Below are 15,332 nucleotides of genomic sequence, written 5' to 3' on the forward strand. Positions count from 1 at the left end.
GGAGAAAATGGGATTTGTGTATTGGTTGTGTGTAGAGAATAAAAGATGCAGAGATGTGCCATCCCTGGGCCTTCACTGCCTGCTCAGCCATGACAGTCCCTTTGCCTTCTCCTCCCACCCAACCACTGATAGCCACGTCCTGCACCGCTTCCCTGAAAGGGCCTCCAGTTTCCCCACCTTGTTGCAGTCTCCTCCATTCTCATGATTTTTGTGTTACCTGTGATTTTCCCATCAATTCTCTTTGCTTTATACAGTCACTTCAGAGACTTTGTGGATTTGTGTCCTCCAAAATATTCGATGTCATTGTGGTAACTCTGCAAACATCAGGTTTGACTTAGTCAAGGATCACCCAAAGATAGTTTTATGAGCAGTTCACAGTGTGTGACGGCCATGTAATTAGTCATCATATTTCTCTATAATATTGATGTGCAAGCTTCTCAGAGGTTCTCTTGGTCCTTCTCTGTCCTTTACTGTGCTCAGTTTTGGGCCCCTCACTACAAGAAGGACATCGAGGTGCTGGAGTGTGTCCAAAGCAGGGCAATGAAGCTGATGAAGGGTCTGGAGCACAAGTCTTATGAGGAGCGGCTGAGGGAGCTGGGGTTGTTTAGCCTGGAGAAGAGGAGGCTGAGGGGAGACCTTATTGCTCTCTACAACTACCTGAAAGGAGGCTGTAGCGAGGTGGGGGTCGGTCTCTTCAAGTAACAAGGGATAGGATGAGAAGAAATGGCCTCAAGCCGCGCCAGGGGAGGTTTAGGTTGGATAGTAGGAAAAACTTCTTCACTGAAAGGGTAGTCAGGCACTGGAACAGGCTGCCCAGGGAAGTGGTTGAGTCTCCATCCCTGGAGGTATTTAAAAGACGGGTAGATGTGGTGCTTAGGGACATGGTTTAGTGGTGGACTTGGCAGTGCTAGGTTAACGGTTGGGCTCAAGGACCTTAAAGGTCTTTTCCAACGTAAATGATCCTATGATTCTGTTATTCTCCCAGATTTTTATCCTCACCAAGGCCTCTCTCCCCTTAGTTTCCTAGCTTGCCCACAGTTTTCCTGACCCAGCTAGTCAACCACCCTGTTGCCCATGGCCCTTCCTCCTATCCATTCCAGCACCAGGCTCTCCTCTGCCCTGTTGTTCTTATTTCTTCAGCAGACAATGTGCATTGCATTAGTCCCCCTAACCAGTGCATACTATTATAGGTCTTATACTATTAGGATTAATTTTCCTGTTCAAATAAAAGATGCTTTCTTTGAAGCAAACCTCGCTTCTTTTATTCCATGAAGACAATCACAGTTTCATCAATACTATTAATGTAAACAAAGGATTCTTTCAGAAAGAATTAGTGAATTTATTTAGATGCAAATATCATATTAAGATATATGCAAAACAGCAAGGTAGATTGGCATAAATGAGGTTTTATGGTCTGTTTCTGGCCCTAAACATTACTATACTGAAATGCTGTAGTAAATGATGTGCCATATTAAGTAAAGAATATAAAACCACAGGGCAACTTCATAGATTTATTACAGGATATCTTTTTAATAAGTCTGTTCACTGGAGATGATATCAGACTTCATAATTACTAGTACAAAGGATGTATGTGAAGCAAGGAATCTCAGAAATCATCTTCACTGTGGCTGTCCACCCTCAGATGTGCATTAGTAAATTCTAATAGAGTTAATGGGATTTGTGCAGTGAAAGGAAAGTGTAGTTCTTATTTTGAAGAGAATTAGAGGATGATAAAGGGCAGCGTTAAGGGATGGCAATGCCAAACAAGCAGCCCTATGTATAATGTAAATGGAGTAAGGAATGATGCCATAGGGAAAGACACCAAGGAAAGTAAAATAATCGCTTGAAGAGCTGTGTGTTCAGCATATAATAAATATTTGAGGAATCTAGAGAGATCTTTGAGAACTGATGTAAACTTTAAAGTTTATAAGAATTTTATTGGATATTGAAGAAAGGAGACATAAAGATTATCAGACAAAGGAGTTAATCCAGCACAAATAGGCAAGAAAACAAAAACTGTATAAGCCAAGGTAGAAAAGATAGATGTCTTATAAATATTTTTAAGGACAAATAAGGATGTTAATGACTGATGATATTCTTGCCATTAATAGTATCTTTAATTAACAATATCTTTAACCTGTTGATTGAGTAGCAAAATAAATGGAAAATAAGGTAAACTTAGTATTGAGCAAATTGATTCATATTTATTCCGGGCTTGAGTAGAACAAAAATCATACATTAATAAACAGTAGCATAATTGGAGTGGAGTTGGCAAAACATCAGACCCGGCTGCATTGCACTGTAGAACCCAAAAGAGTTAGCTCTGTATGAATACAGCGATGCTGCTGGGAGGAACAGCTCGCGGTGCAGGGGTGGATGCAGCTGGCACTCACGTCACGCAACCCCGCCTGCCTTTGCTGCATCAAATAGTTTTAAAGGGTTAAGGAGACCATGTTCCTGGTACAGTATGTAACTTTGGGCCCATACTACAGTTCTTTGGAATAAGGACCATACTGGGAGATTTGTGAGCATATAATTTAGTTCTGACTGACTAGAGAAGAATCTCTGAACAGTAAAACCTAAGAGATGGAAAAGATGAAGGATGTTGTTCCCTCATAGTGCAAAATCATTCCTTTCAGCATAGTTCCCAGAATTTTATACAATCTCATACTTAATGCCACAAATTATAGGATTGGGATTCTGTACTTAAGAAACCGCTCTACAGTCTGACAGATGTCTCCGTATGAAAGTAAATCCTGAGAATTGGCCCAGACTCTCTTTTATTTGATAGCTTCTGCCTGAATGTTTGTGGAAAACCTTTCAGGCATATTTTGTACCTTGTAAATACGGATTTAAGAACATTCTGAAAAACAAATGCAAAACAGATTGCAGGCTCTCAGGCTTGACCAGAGTGGTATTTTACAGAACAGAAGGCTGGAGTTCAGAGCTGACATATTGTTCCTTGGCTTATGTGTCAGTGAGAATAATGCAGCCCTCGGGCAACACACTGGCTCTCTCTAGGGGGATGTTCAATCTCAATCATTCAATAGCAATTTTGTTTACTAGTGGAGAGTAAGTATTGGCAGGAGTCTAAATAAAAGCATTAATTTTCTTTTTCATCTTCACCTGGCTGCTAATGACAAGGAGATTAGACTTTTTCATAATCTACAAAATAGAATATACCTCTCTCCACATCTTGTTGGCAATGAATTGATGAGCAACAGCTAATGGCTGCTGTCGGTTGAACTCTGAGCATGGTGTTTGTCTGGGAACATTTTGAGCATTTGTGTTTCTGTAGTTCACTTTTCCCTTATATTTAAAAAAAAAGTTCAGGGTTCTGAGAAAAAAGAAAAAAATAGTTATTTATTTTCCAGTGCGTTTTAAGAATAATTTCTCATGCTATATTCCCTACCTATCCCTGTACACAGGTTTGACCCCACAGATCTATGGAATATGGGTGTCAATAGTACAGACTGATGTTGCTGGAACATGTGTTTAATTTGCATTATGCTAGCTCTTTTCATCTGAAGGGAGACTAGTTTTGCTTAACAGTTAACCGTTACCATGTTCAATGATTTTGGTTCTCATTTTTCCACTGACATCAGGACCATCACCAAATCTTGTTTCCTTCTTCATGTTCCAGCTCCTCTATTTGAAGATGACATTCCCTTCCCGCTTCTCTTGTATTTCCCTCCCTTCCAGTTTAACCAAAACAGGGTGTATTTTTCTATTGGTGTAACCTTTCGGTAGCCTTACTTCATCCACAGAAAATTTTAACCTTTTAGTCCAAAAGATGCCTTCATTCTCCCTCATCCCATTGACACAGAGCCCCACAATGACCCCATTGACTTCTGAATTCCCCATTACTTTCCTCAAGTTTCTCACGCTTCCAGTTTGACTGTGGCCTTTCTCTCTCTGAATCACTTTGTATTGTGTACTTTATTCTGTGCTTTTTCTTACCAAAGGGATTGCTTTGTCTTACAAGGCAAGCATCCTACATTTCCTTACATTTTCTCATATTGTATTTGCTCATGCCTCTTAGATGGTGGACTCTGTTGAGTTCCGTTTCCATTCTTTGCTTAATACAATTTGTCTCATGGAAAGTTCTGTATATACCCAGGGTGCTAGTTAAAAATCGAATAATAAATGAATTTACTTTACTTTTTTAAAAAGAAATTACATTCTCGTTCAAGCTAAGATACATTTTGGAGCCACACAAATACTGATTCTAAGTTTAAAACCATCCAACCAAGTGTCTGAGGAACATCTAAGAAAGTGAATCATAGTTTAAAATATGAACTAAGATGGCCTTTTTTCTGCCTCTCAGTCTGAAGTTTTATATGATTTTTTTTAATTGTAAATGTTTTGTATCTTTGCCTTGTATAGGTACTCTGCACCATATCTTTTTTTTAGTTTTGTCATGTTATGCAAGGAAACTCAATTTGACTTCAGTCACACTGTATGGCCTACTGTACAATCCATATTGTTTTAAAAAAAGTGGTTCTATAAATTGATGAAAAAGGCAGATCTGAAAATATTTGAAAAATACTGAGGTCGGTTTTGTGTGATGTTCTAGATTTCTGTTATTTTGGGGACCTGAACTACCACACTTGAAGATCAACACAGTGCTGTTTTGCAAGGAAATATAAAATGTAATACAGAAATTATTCATAGGGAGATTAAAGTCTAGGTTTATCACTCATTAAATGGTACCTTCACAGTCTTTTGTCATATTCAGCTCTGGAATTTGAATTTCAAATTAGACGAAGGAATACCTGAGGCAAAAATGCTTGGGCTTCTCAGATCCTGTAGAGATTTGGGAACCATAACCCCTCCTCAACATAGAGCCTTTATTTGTAAGAACAACCTTTCATCCAACATCAAGTGTTTGCTTAACTCCACCTTTAGTTTTTTAAATGAGTGATCAGTAGCACTAGTATGTATCTTAGAGTCGTAGAATCATAGAGTAGTTTGGGTTGGAAGGGACCTTTAAAGGCCATCTAGTCCATCCCCCCTGCAGTTGGCAGGGACATCTACAACCAGATCAGGTTGCTCACAGCCCCATCCGGCCTGGCCTTGAATGTTTCCAAGGATGGGGCATCTACCACCTCTCTGGGCAACCTGTTCCAGTGTTTCACCACCCTCATTGTAAAAAATCTCTTCCTTCTCTCTAGTCTGAATCTACCCTCTTTTAGTTTAAAACCATTACCCCTTGTCCTATTGCAACAGGCCCTGCTAAAAAGTCTGTCCCCATCTTTCTTATAAGCCCCTTTTAAGTACTGAAAGGCTGCAGTAAGGTCTCCCCGGTATCTGCACAATTTCCTTTATTTCACTCCATTTGTAAGCAGTTTTGGTTTGCAATATGCTATGCATACAACTGAAAAGGTGTTTTAGGAAAAATTCTCAGATCCCAATTTGGTATTCTTTAGTCACATGAACAGCTAGTTATATTAAAAAAATGCTGAAGTCAAAGGAATTTGCAAATTTAAAGATTCCAAGTTTGTGCTATACCCGTGCCTTTTGGCTGAATGCTGAAATTTTGCATAATAACTTTAGAAAGTACCATTAGTGATTCTGTGTATCCTGGGCTGGACTGCCTTCCACAGAAAGCCTCTTCCACAGAGCAATGCCAGGCAACCCGGGATGAATGACAATCTTGTCTTTCATTTTCATTTTCAGGTCTGAACTGCTCTCGCTGGAGAGGAAGGTCTCTTTCAATTGAGTTACTCTCAAGGGCTACTGAAATTTGTTTGGCTAGCTAATGAGTCTGCCCATGACACGGCTTGACATGACCATCCTCCTCATAGATGAGCACTAGCAAAGTAGCTCTCAGTCACACCTGTCCTTGCAGTGGATCATTGCTTAGTGATGATCTGGAGCTAATGAAAAGGGGTAATGCAGAGCATCAGAGACACAGGTCTTATTTTAAGCTTAACCTCTTACAACATCAGGAATATTGCAAAACCTGTGCCATAATGTACTTCTTTTCCTAGAGGCAAAATCCAGAAAAGCCTGCGTTGCTTGATCTGGGAAATAATTCAGTTAATCCAGCTTAATCCATTTCTTCTGTGCAAAGAGTTTTTAAAAGTTTTCTAGAGAAATTTATACATGCCTCCATGGAAAAAAAACTATGCCTGAGACAGCAAGAGACAAATGCAGTCTTTTCCTGTGTAGCACCCACCAGTGCAGCCCAGCGTTATCCTGGAGACAGTGCTAAGCTTAATGTATTGCTCCAGATTTTGTACTGTCGTGGCCACTGCTTGAGTCATCACTGGCGTTTCTGCTGGGGAAGACAAGATGGCATGGATAAGTTTCTTGTATAAAAGTGCAGCAAGTTAGCTGCATAACGAAAAAAAAGATTTCATATTTCTGCATGTCTGCAATTTCTATTGAGCATCAAACTCTCAAGAATGCCTTTGCTCTTTGCTGCAGTAAAGCTTTCAGTGGTTCTGGGGTTGTTTTCGGCATTGTCTATATACGTTTAAGGTTACTGGATGGAGTAAAAACTGACAGTCTCCTAAGTTGTAAGTCAGATAAATTAAAAGTTTCTGTCTAGGCTAAATCCAGACTGCTTGCCATTCTTTTCTGGTCTGCAGATACCTCAGTTGTTTCTTGCTCAGTCTTTTTAATCACCAACTTCCCTATGAAATGTGGCAATTTCATTACAGAATATCACGCCTCCCTGCAAACCCAGTGTTTAAGGAGAAAGCAGGAAAAGAAAAACAAAATTCTTGAGATTTGTGTTGGACTTTCTATTCAAATGACTATGTGTGAGGGCTCTGCACAGATTGCTGCATTCATTTTTATGTTTATTTTTAATCTATTTTTAATTTGTCAGATGTTATGACAGAAATTGCAGTACTTCAGCAATTTTTTGCAAATATGCTGAAGAAATCAGGAGTACTGATACAATTTAGGTCAGTGCCCAACAAGAAACACAGAATCATCAAAAGAATCTTGGCTTCAAAAATTCCCTTTTTTTGGTGTTCTATTTACCAAAGTACAAAATACAGCTAGAAATATAGCTGCATGGGTGAGGTTTTGAGAGGCAAAAGAGGTAGCTGCTCCCCAGGAACTTGCTTATAGGCACCCTCTTTGCCTCCATGAAAGAGGTATAACTTACTTTGAATTTAAGATTGGACAAGGCTATGGATGTAGTACCTACCATGGAGTATCTAGCACGCCGTGTAGCCACCTTCTAGACTTCCTCATATCTTTTATGTGCCCTTTCCGATACATTCTGTTTTCATTTGTGTAATGTTACACCAAGACTCCTGTTGCAAAGTGTTAGGAAAAGACTACTTAATAAAGTTTTGTCATTTCACAGACATGCCCGCCATGCGATGTGTCGTTACAATATTGTACTGTCTCTTGGAAGACAAAGACCTAATGGTGAACAGATTCAGCAATGCATTTAAAAACATGCTTTAAAATAAGTGTTTGATTCAGTAATTTGCAGAGTCGATCTGTTACTTGTTGCCCTAGGAATACTAGGATTTTTTCTCCCAACAATATACCCAGTAAAATGTTAATCCAGTGCAGTATAAAAGGTCAAAGTGTGGCATTTTTGCCTTGCGTAGACTCTTTCTTTTATTCAGTCTAGTTCCCACTGTCTTTGTCAATCAAATTTACAATCAAATGAAAATTACTGAATCTTAATCCAAATTATTTCTAATAATATCTCATAATCCTAGACTAGAAGTGATCTTTCTTACCTTACTGTACAGGCATTTCTGTGTTTCATTTATTATTGATGCTTATTTTAGTTAGAGAATACTTATTTTTTCTTTCCTATTATATTTTTATAACTTTCAGTGTGTATTACAATTTTCATAATTAAACTGTTGGGATAGTTGACTTAAGAGAACATGTACTGTACAATTTGTTTTATGCTGAATCGATTTTTAATGCTGCAATTAAACCCTGATCATAGAAGATATTAATGCATTGTGTCTCTTTGTTCTCCGCAGCCCCGACAGAAGCTCCCTTACATCCTCACCTAGGTAGGTGATTTGTCATTCTTATTACTAAAACTCAGAATCACTAACTTTATTATGATAAACAATCTGTAAGGTCATATGAAACTAGCTCTGGGGAATTAAAATAAAAATGAGACTCATAAAATGAATTGAATTATGTCTGGTTCTGATTAGTTGTTTTTTCATTGTGATTTTTATTGCTGTTTATTTATTGCCTTTGAGCGCTTGCAGTGCGAGTGTATCATGCTGCAGAGCTTTTCTTCCTAGCTATGTATTAGAGCATCTGTTTGCATGAGGACCCATAACGCCCAGTGTGGGACAGCACCGTCACACCAGTGCTGGTCGCTGGGGGGAAGGGTTTGCCACAGCGCGCCTCCGAGGTGCACCCAGGAGCAGGGCGCTTCTGCTCTCCCAGCCGGGCACGGAGCATGCAGCAGAGCTCCAGCCCTGCACCCGCCAACACACGTGTTGCAATTTGATTAGTCCGGGACAGATCCTGGCATCCTTGCTGAGTTTGAATAGCAGGTGATGGTTACTTCATTCATTTAATGGAAGTATTTGTATAGAAAGCTCTGCTTAATACAAACACAGCTGCCAAAGTTTTGGAATGTGGATTTTTTTTGGTCATCATACATAAATGAGTCCAAAGCTTGCAGACCAATGGTTAGAAACATTTGCACAACATAACTCACAGTTTATATTCCTTAAATAAGCTGACTTTTACTGCCAGCTCCACTCATAGCAGCAGAGACATTCCAATGAGCTCATGGATTTTTGCTTATGAGTTACCAGAATGAACCCCCTGACTACTAGAAGTGTAGCACACTCACTAGGACGTCTCATCCCTCCTTGTGCCAGTGTTGCCAAAATCTGGATTTGGAGGGTTTTTTTTCTGAACATTCAGAACAACGAACAATTTGGAACAAAAGTTCTTAAAACATTTAGCATGTGCTTGATTACCGCATCTTTTCATAACCATCGCACTTTGGTGATAGATTGGGTGACTTCTTAATTTTATGTGGCACTGTAATCCAGAGTAAGCAAAAAAACCTGTAACTGAGAAAACACTGCTTTTCTAACTAGCATACTTTAAAAAGCTGGTTTCCTCATTTTACAATGCATTACTTTAGCTCTCAGTAAGGCAACAGTTAGAAAGCACTGGATGATTACACTGGATATTTTTCATATACTGCTTTCTTTTCTTTGTAGCTGAAATGCACAGTGACAGCATTATCCTACGAGATGACTTTGACTCTTACCATCAGCAAGAATTGAATCCTACCATGTGGTGAGTTTCAGACTTCTGCTTTCCTTTATACGCATTGGAGCAAATTAAAACATTTTGGTTATTATAGTGAAGTATTTGTATTATATTAATTCCTAGATACCTCAGCTCACATTGGTGTAAGCTTGTGTGTGTCTGTTCCATTGGGACCTAAATATGTTAGTTTATTAATTAATTGATTAATGAATGACTGAGAAATTCTAAGCCCATTGAAGCGAGTGACAAATTCTCAATGATTGCAAATTTTCAATTAATCCAAAGACAGAAAGGGGTGTAGAGCTGAGCTCAGTGAATGTTTTTGCATGAAGATTTTGATTTCTTGAGATCATAGCTTTTCATGGAAAAGGTGATGAACTTCAATAATTAAACTTTGTTATTTTCAATTTTTTTTTATTTCATGTTCATGTAGTACCTATTTCTGGGGAAGCTAACTATAGTAAAATCTCCTTCTAAACTGAAATCAAATGTTTCCAAATCATTCAAAAGAAAAAAATAACTGGAATTAAATACCTCCATCTAATTTTCAGCTGCTGAAAATGTTTAAGGTTGAATTTTTTTCTTTTTTTGTGGAAGGCAAACTTTTTAAAAACTTTTGTATTGTATAGGAAGGAAAACCCTTCCCTTCCCAGCTTTATACAGCAACTGCCAATTGCTAGTTTTTTTTTGTTCCATGGGATTCCTGAGTAGGGTCATTCATATTATCACAGTCTACATCTGAAACAGCAAGCACAGGTTGTTATTCTTTAACCAGTAGATGCTGTTGGAGAATCTCGGGACTCCATGTGGATAATAAGGCAAGTACAATTTAGGACAGGTCAGGCAGAAGCTTTATTAACTATGATCATAGTGAGAGGGCACTCGGACAGCACCTCCCCCTCTGCTCCCCCCTTCTCTGCCAAGTGATTGCAGAGACCCAACCCATACACTGTTTCAGAAAACAAGGAAAGAGGTAAGGAAAACCAATCATTTCAATGGTAATAAAGCCAAGTATTCATCCCTGGGAGGGACGGACTCCTTAAGTCGCTGCCACAGTTCCAACGACTCCAACAGGAAATAACAGGACCATATGGAGAGGTGGCTGTTGGCGGAGCCTATAGGAGTGGCACACCCAGTGTTATCTTAGCTCAGAAGTGGGGAGTTGGAAACAGTCACAAACTGTTAGCTTTTAATCAAAAGGAATGTTCTTTTAGCAAAGGTAACTCTTAGCCAGACCTCTTATCTTAAATATTAATAATTTTACCACTACAATGATCACAGTGAGAGAGTACCATTTCATATGGTATATGCATGTACGTCACAAAAGAGGAAGTTATAGGTCACTTATAGTACAAAACTGATTCTATTCTGTACAGTGACTATTTCTACTGGTCATACTATACCCAGGTAAACACATCTATTGGTCTTAACGTGAAGTTTTGAAGGTGGGAGTCTCCTTTTTTTATATGAGATTGTTACTGAGTTTTCTATTCCTTCCAACCCTATTTCATAAATGTAAATAATTTTATTGATTTAATTCATACAAAACACAGAAATACTTTACTGGGTTAGTTTATCTTGTTCAAATAAATTCTTGACGGGCATTTTAGCAGTTACCTGCATTTGTTAGTTAGGAATACACATGCTCTGTGAAATCTCACTTCATTTTCCTTTTTATTAAGGCCTGTCACAGTTTTCCATCTGTGCAGGTCTTTCACAGTTTCATCATCTTATGTAAAAAGATTGTGGTTTATGGAATTTTATGGATATTTTTCTTTTGCACGTACTTATTGTCGTACTTTTTAATATGCGCCTACTATTTTTCCTCCTTTTGTTCCTTTTGTATCATCTCTTTAAATGTTTTTCTGGACAGATGCATTAAGGACCTGGAATACTACAATATAAAAACCCCCTCTTTCTTTATGGGAATGAATAGATCAAGGACTCTTAATGGGTTACAGAATAGCTGCCAAGGTGGATAGCTTTAGCAGCAGTGTGTTAAATGGACTTGAGTGGAAAGAAATGAGAGGAGGCATTATTTCCCTGCAGATGTCTCATAACTCACAGAGGGCCTGCCTGTTGGGAGCCTCTGTAATTTATTTATCCATTGCTCTCTTATCTTTAAATTCATCCTTGCTTTATAGAAGTCTCAGCAGAAAAATCTCAGACTAAAAGAGCCCCCAGTCTCCTGCTCCTTTTGTCCCAAAGGTTTGGATTTGGTCCCTTTGGAATAACCTTGACCCACCTTGGTTAGTGGGTCAGTGCAGAGAGGTGTGTGCTGGGAGAGAGAGTCCTAAAACTCACTGCAATCCTGAGAAAGATTTTCTTGTAATAACACCAGAAAGCCAACATCTTCAGCAATGCTAAATAGAAGTGGAGCACAAATAAAAGAAAACTGTAATGAGGTGTCATGAGCTTTTCTGCATAAAGGATTTCTACAGTAGCTCTGCCTCCAGTGAAGACCCGCTTAGTGGCAGAAAGCTCATTCTCATTTGATTGTCTAGTGGGAGTTAAATCAGGGATTATTAACAGTTTATGCCATCCACCTTAAAATTGCATTTTTTCCCCTGGCAGCTGCTAAAATCCCATCTTTACCACAAACAATTGCGGTAACTGCTAGAGCGGTATTTCCAGCCCTGCTCAGTCCCTGGTCTGCTGTGCTCGGAGTGTGCGGTAGCAGCTGCCTTGTGTGCACTGATACTCCAGCAGTGCTGTGTCACCAGGGGCCAGTTAGACTAAGCCACTCTAATAATTTCTGAAACCATTATTTGCGTAAAGATGAAGAGAGAAGTGTTTGTATTTTCCTATGATCTTTTCTTCCCAAATCCTACATAACACTGGCTTGGATGTGATTAATATTGTCCCGCTCCTCCTGATCCCCTTTCTGGCATGCACAGCTCTGGCAGAGATGTATAGTCCAAGTGCACAAGCAAAGCATTTTATAGCTTCTCTGTGTGTGTAATTTTATGAGTCCCAGCAGAGCCTGTGTGTCACTCCATCGCTGGGAGAGGCCTCACATCAAATAACTATTTTGCACAAGGGCACCGTATGATTTCGAGAGTGACTGCCTATTTTTTATGGATTTCTGCTCTTTCAAATGCATTAAAAGACACATCCTACCCAGCAACCATCTGTTTCTTTGGAGGCTCAGGATCAGGGAAGGAGTGGCTACGAGTGTTTCTGGAGCTGCAAGGGGAGGAGAAAGGGGAGGTTGGGATGGGGCTCTTTGTAAACAGAAAAATCACAGCATCTGGGAATGGGTTCCTGACCTAAATCACAGTTTGGTGATTGAAAGAAAACAGGAGAAACTGCTAAAGTGGCAAAAGACAAGGAGAGAAGGAGACAGCAGGAGAGGACACATAAGGAGAAGGAAGCAGGGAGGATTTCTGTGCTGGGAATGCAGGAATGGGAGCATGTCTCATCTTTCTCTTTTTCTTGGGACTCAACTACCATGAGGATTTCTTGTATGGTGTGTCCAACTGATTTTTATATTCTTTTCTTCCAGCGTGCCATCATGTCAGAATATGATTATTTCCAAAGTCCCCTACCCATAGGCACAAGTCTGCTTAGTTAAGCAACGATTTCCTCATTTCTTGGGTCTCATTTGCCACAACTTCACAAAGATCTCTTTGGCTTGTGAAACAAATATACGTCACACATTCATAAATGTCCAATGTATTTTATGTCTAACATGTATTAGCTGTGGAAGTTAAGGTAGGTAAGTTCTCAGCTGACTTGCAGAACTAATTAGACAGTAATGTTTAGTGCATTTTTCAATAAGAGGTCTAATAGTACAGGTGATTGATGGTCTATGAGACTTGCTGAAAACTGGCAGGAGTGTGTTAGTTCAGAAAGCTCAGGAACCATGGATGTAATTGATTTCCACTATAGGGAAAGGGAATCTGCACCATGTACTGCTTGCCAGGGAAGGGCCAGGGAATGGCTGGATGAGAAGTCCAATAGGGGTGGTATCTGGAAGACTGTCTAGGTCGTTGAGCACCTGTTTCTGTGACCATCTTGCCTCCTTGTAACCTCATAAAATTGCAGAGGAGAGTATAAAAAAGGTGCTATATAGAACTAAAACATGCCAAACAAGAACAAATCTAGAAAAAATCTTCTCTTTAATCCTATGATAAATGATTTAATGTTGAGACAAAAGGGGGTGGGGGAAAGAAGATGCATAAATTAGAAAAGAAGAGATGCTGGCATTAATGTATGTTTCTGCATAAAACAGTTTTAACAGTAGGGCTGTAGACAACAGGGGATTCAGTACATTTAAAAAAGAAAGACTTTGTACAGAAGCTTGTTGCTGGCTAAGCTCTCCTTCCCAACTTGATGCCATGTTTCATCTCAAAGCCTATCAGCACTCCAAACAGCAGTCACTTACAGAAGACATGCTCTTCAAAGATGACGTGAAGAAAAGCTGAGCATGTAAAATCAATCACTAAGAAACAGGTTCCATCACTTCTTCGTGGCATATGAGAAATGAAGAGGTACAGTGATATTTTCAGTGGCAAAGAGGTGGAGAAAAGCTTTGTGACAGGAGAGAGAAGTCCGAAAGTGGTTTCCAAATTGCACTAAAACTGCGGGATTAAACTTCAGAAAGATTTATGTTTAAAAATCTCTTGGCAGCTTGAGATGTTTATCTTCTTTATAGTCCAGACATCACAAAAGACATCACTCAATATAATGTCCACAAACTCATAGAAGGGGTAGAGGGAAACGAGGTGACAAATAGGGATGAGGAAACAGCAGATGTTTCCCCTTCAGCAAAGTGAAGAACAATAGCAGAGAGAGGTGGGAGTGAGATGTGGTGGCCAGAGATGAGAGTGATGGCAGGTCTGCAGAGAAGACATCTAGATGAATATGACGCATGTCAACAGTGGCAGTGAGTACCAGCTGTGAAGAGAAAGCTGAAGTGATTTTAACATGCTAAGGTTTCAGACCGGGCAGGTGAGAAAGATAATGTAAAAAGCTGCACCCAGCCAGGGCAATTAATACTGTGTCCTGTTTGTATAAATGGAAAAGAAATTAACCTTCCTGACTACACCAGGAAAGGAGCAAATTGGATCTTTTCTAAACATGTAATACTATGACGATGATCTGAGGAACAGCAGATCAATTATCTTACTCTTCATGCATTCCTGTCAAGCTGGTGAGCAATTTATTGGCAGAGGGCACATTTCAAAGAGAGCACAAAGGTTTGAATCAGAATTACCAACAGCCGTCCAGTTTCTTATGAGAGGATTCATCCTAGAAAAGACAAACGATGATGAAACAGCTGTATTAGAAGGACAGTGTTTCTGGATTTCCAGACAGTATTTCATAGACCACGTTACAGAAGTAGAATAGATGAACAGCTGTATCGCTTTGTATTCATTGAAATATGAGAAATACAAAATTAAAATATCCCTTAGATTATGTAGCCCGACCTTTCATGAGGGACTAAGTGGTCCCTACATAGTATTCATAGACAAAATTTTCTGCCATCTCTCTCTCTCCCTGGACATACAAGGAGTTAAGGAGATATTCCACTATAAAACTCCAAAACGTTGGGACAGATAATGAAAATAATGCTTATAAACAGCCAGAATACTACAGAATTCCAGGTATTCTTCTAGTTCCTGTCCCTCTGTTCTTCAGTTATCAGAGTTTAGGGATCAAGTGAAATTTAGATAGCGATAAAACATGTCCTCCGTGAACTCTGTTTCTGTATTTTCTCTTCAAGTACAATTTCATTCACTCACATGCTTTCTTCTTGCTTTGAGAAATAAAATTATGGGCCGACTGTGGCTTCGATAAGTAAATATTAACTCATTGAAATCAGTAGGAACTACATTACTTTATCAGAGGATTTAATTTTGCTGCTTAAATTCAAAATCCTAAATGCTATCAGTGTGAATTGCTGAATGACTTCATTGACATGCTTATACAGGAAAAAAATTCAAGGAATTTTTACATCTGACTTTGTTTCGGGAAATGGAACTGAAACTGACCTTTAATGAAATACCAGAATAAGGGAGAGATTTGGAAAGTGGGAACAAGGCATTTGTTGCCTTCTTTGACTTCTGTAATGGACTTGGGCAGAAGAA

General features: G+C 39.2%; 1 protein-coding gene across 1 annotated transcript in view; it reads left to right on the forward strand.

Annotated features, from left to right (window-relative positions):
- Nucleotides 1–15,332, forward strand: part of RELN (reelin) — a gene marked incomplete at its 5' end in the record, with an annotated part of 297,323 nt that overhangs the window by 123,894 nt on the left and 158,097 nt on the right. Inside the window, 2 exons of the mRNA XM_082311058.1 lie at nt 7,971–8,003; nt 9,189–9,267. Coding sequence (XP_082167184.1) covers nt 7,971–8,003; nt 9,189–9,267 — 112 coding nt within the window. The remainder of the gene's footprint in view (nt 1–7,970; nt 8,004–9,188; nt 9,268–15,332) is intronic.

The sequence above is a fragment of the Platalea leucorodia genome, assembly GCF_965183815.1.
Source record: "Platalea leucorodia genome assembly, chromosome: 4".
NCBI lineage: Eukaryota > Metazoa > Chordata > Aves > Pelecaniformes > Threskiornithidae > Platalea > Platalea leucorodia.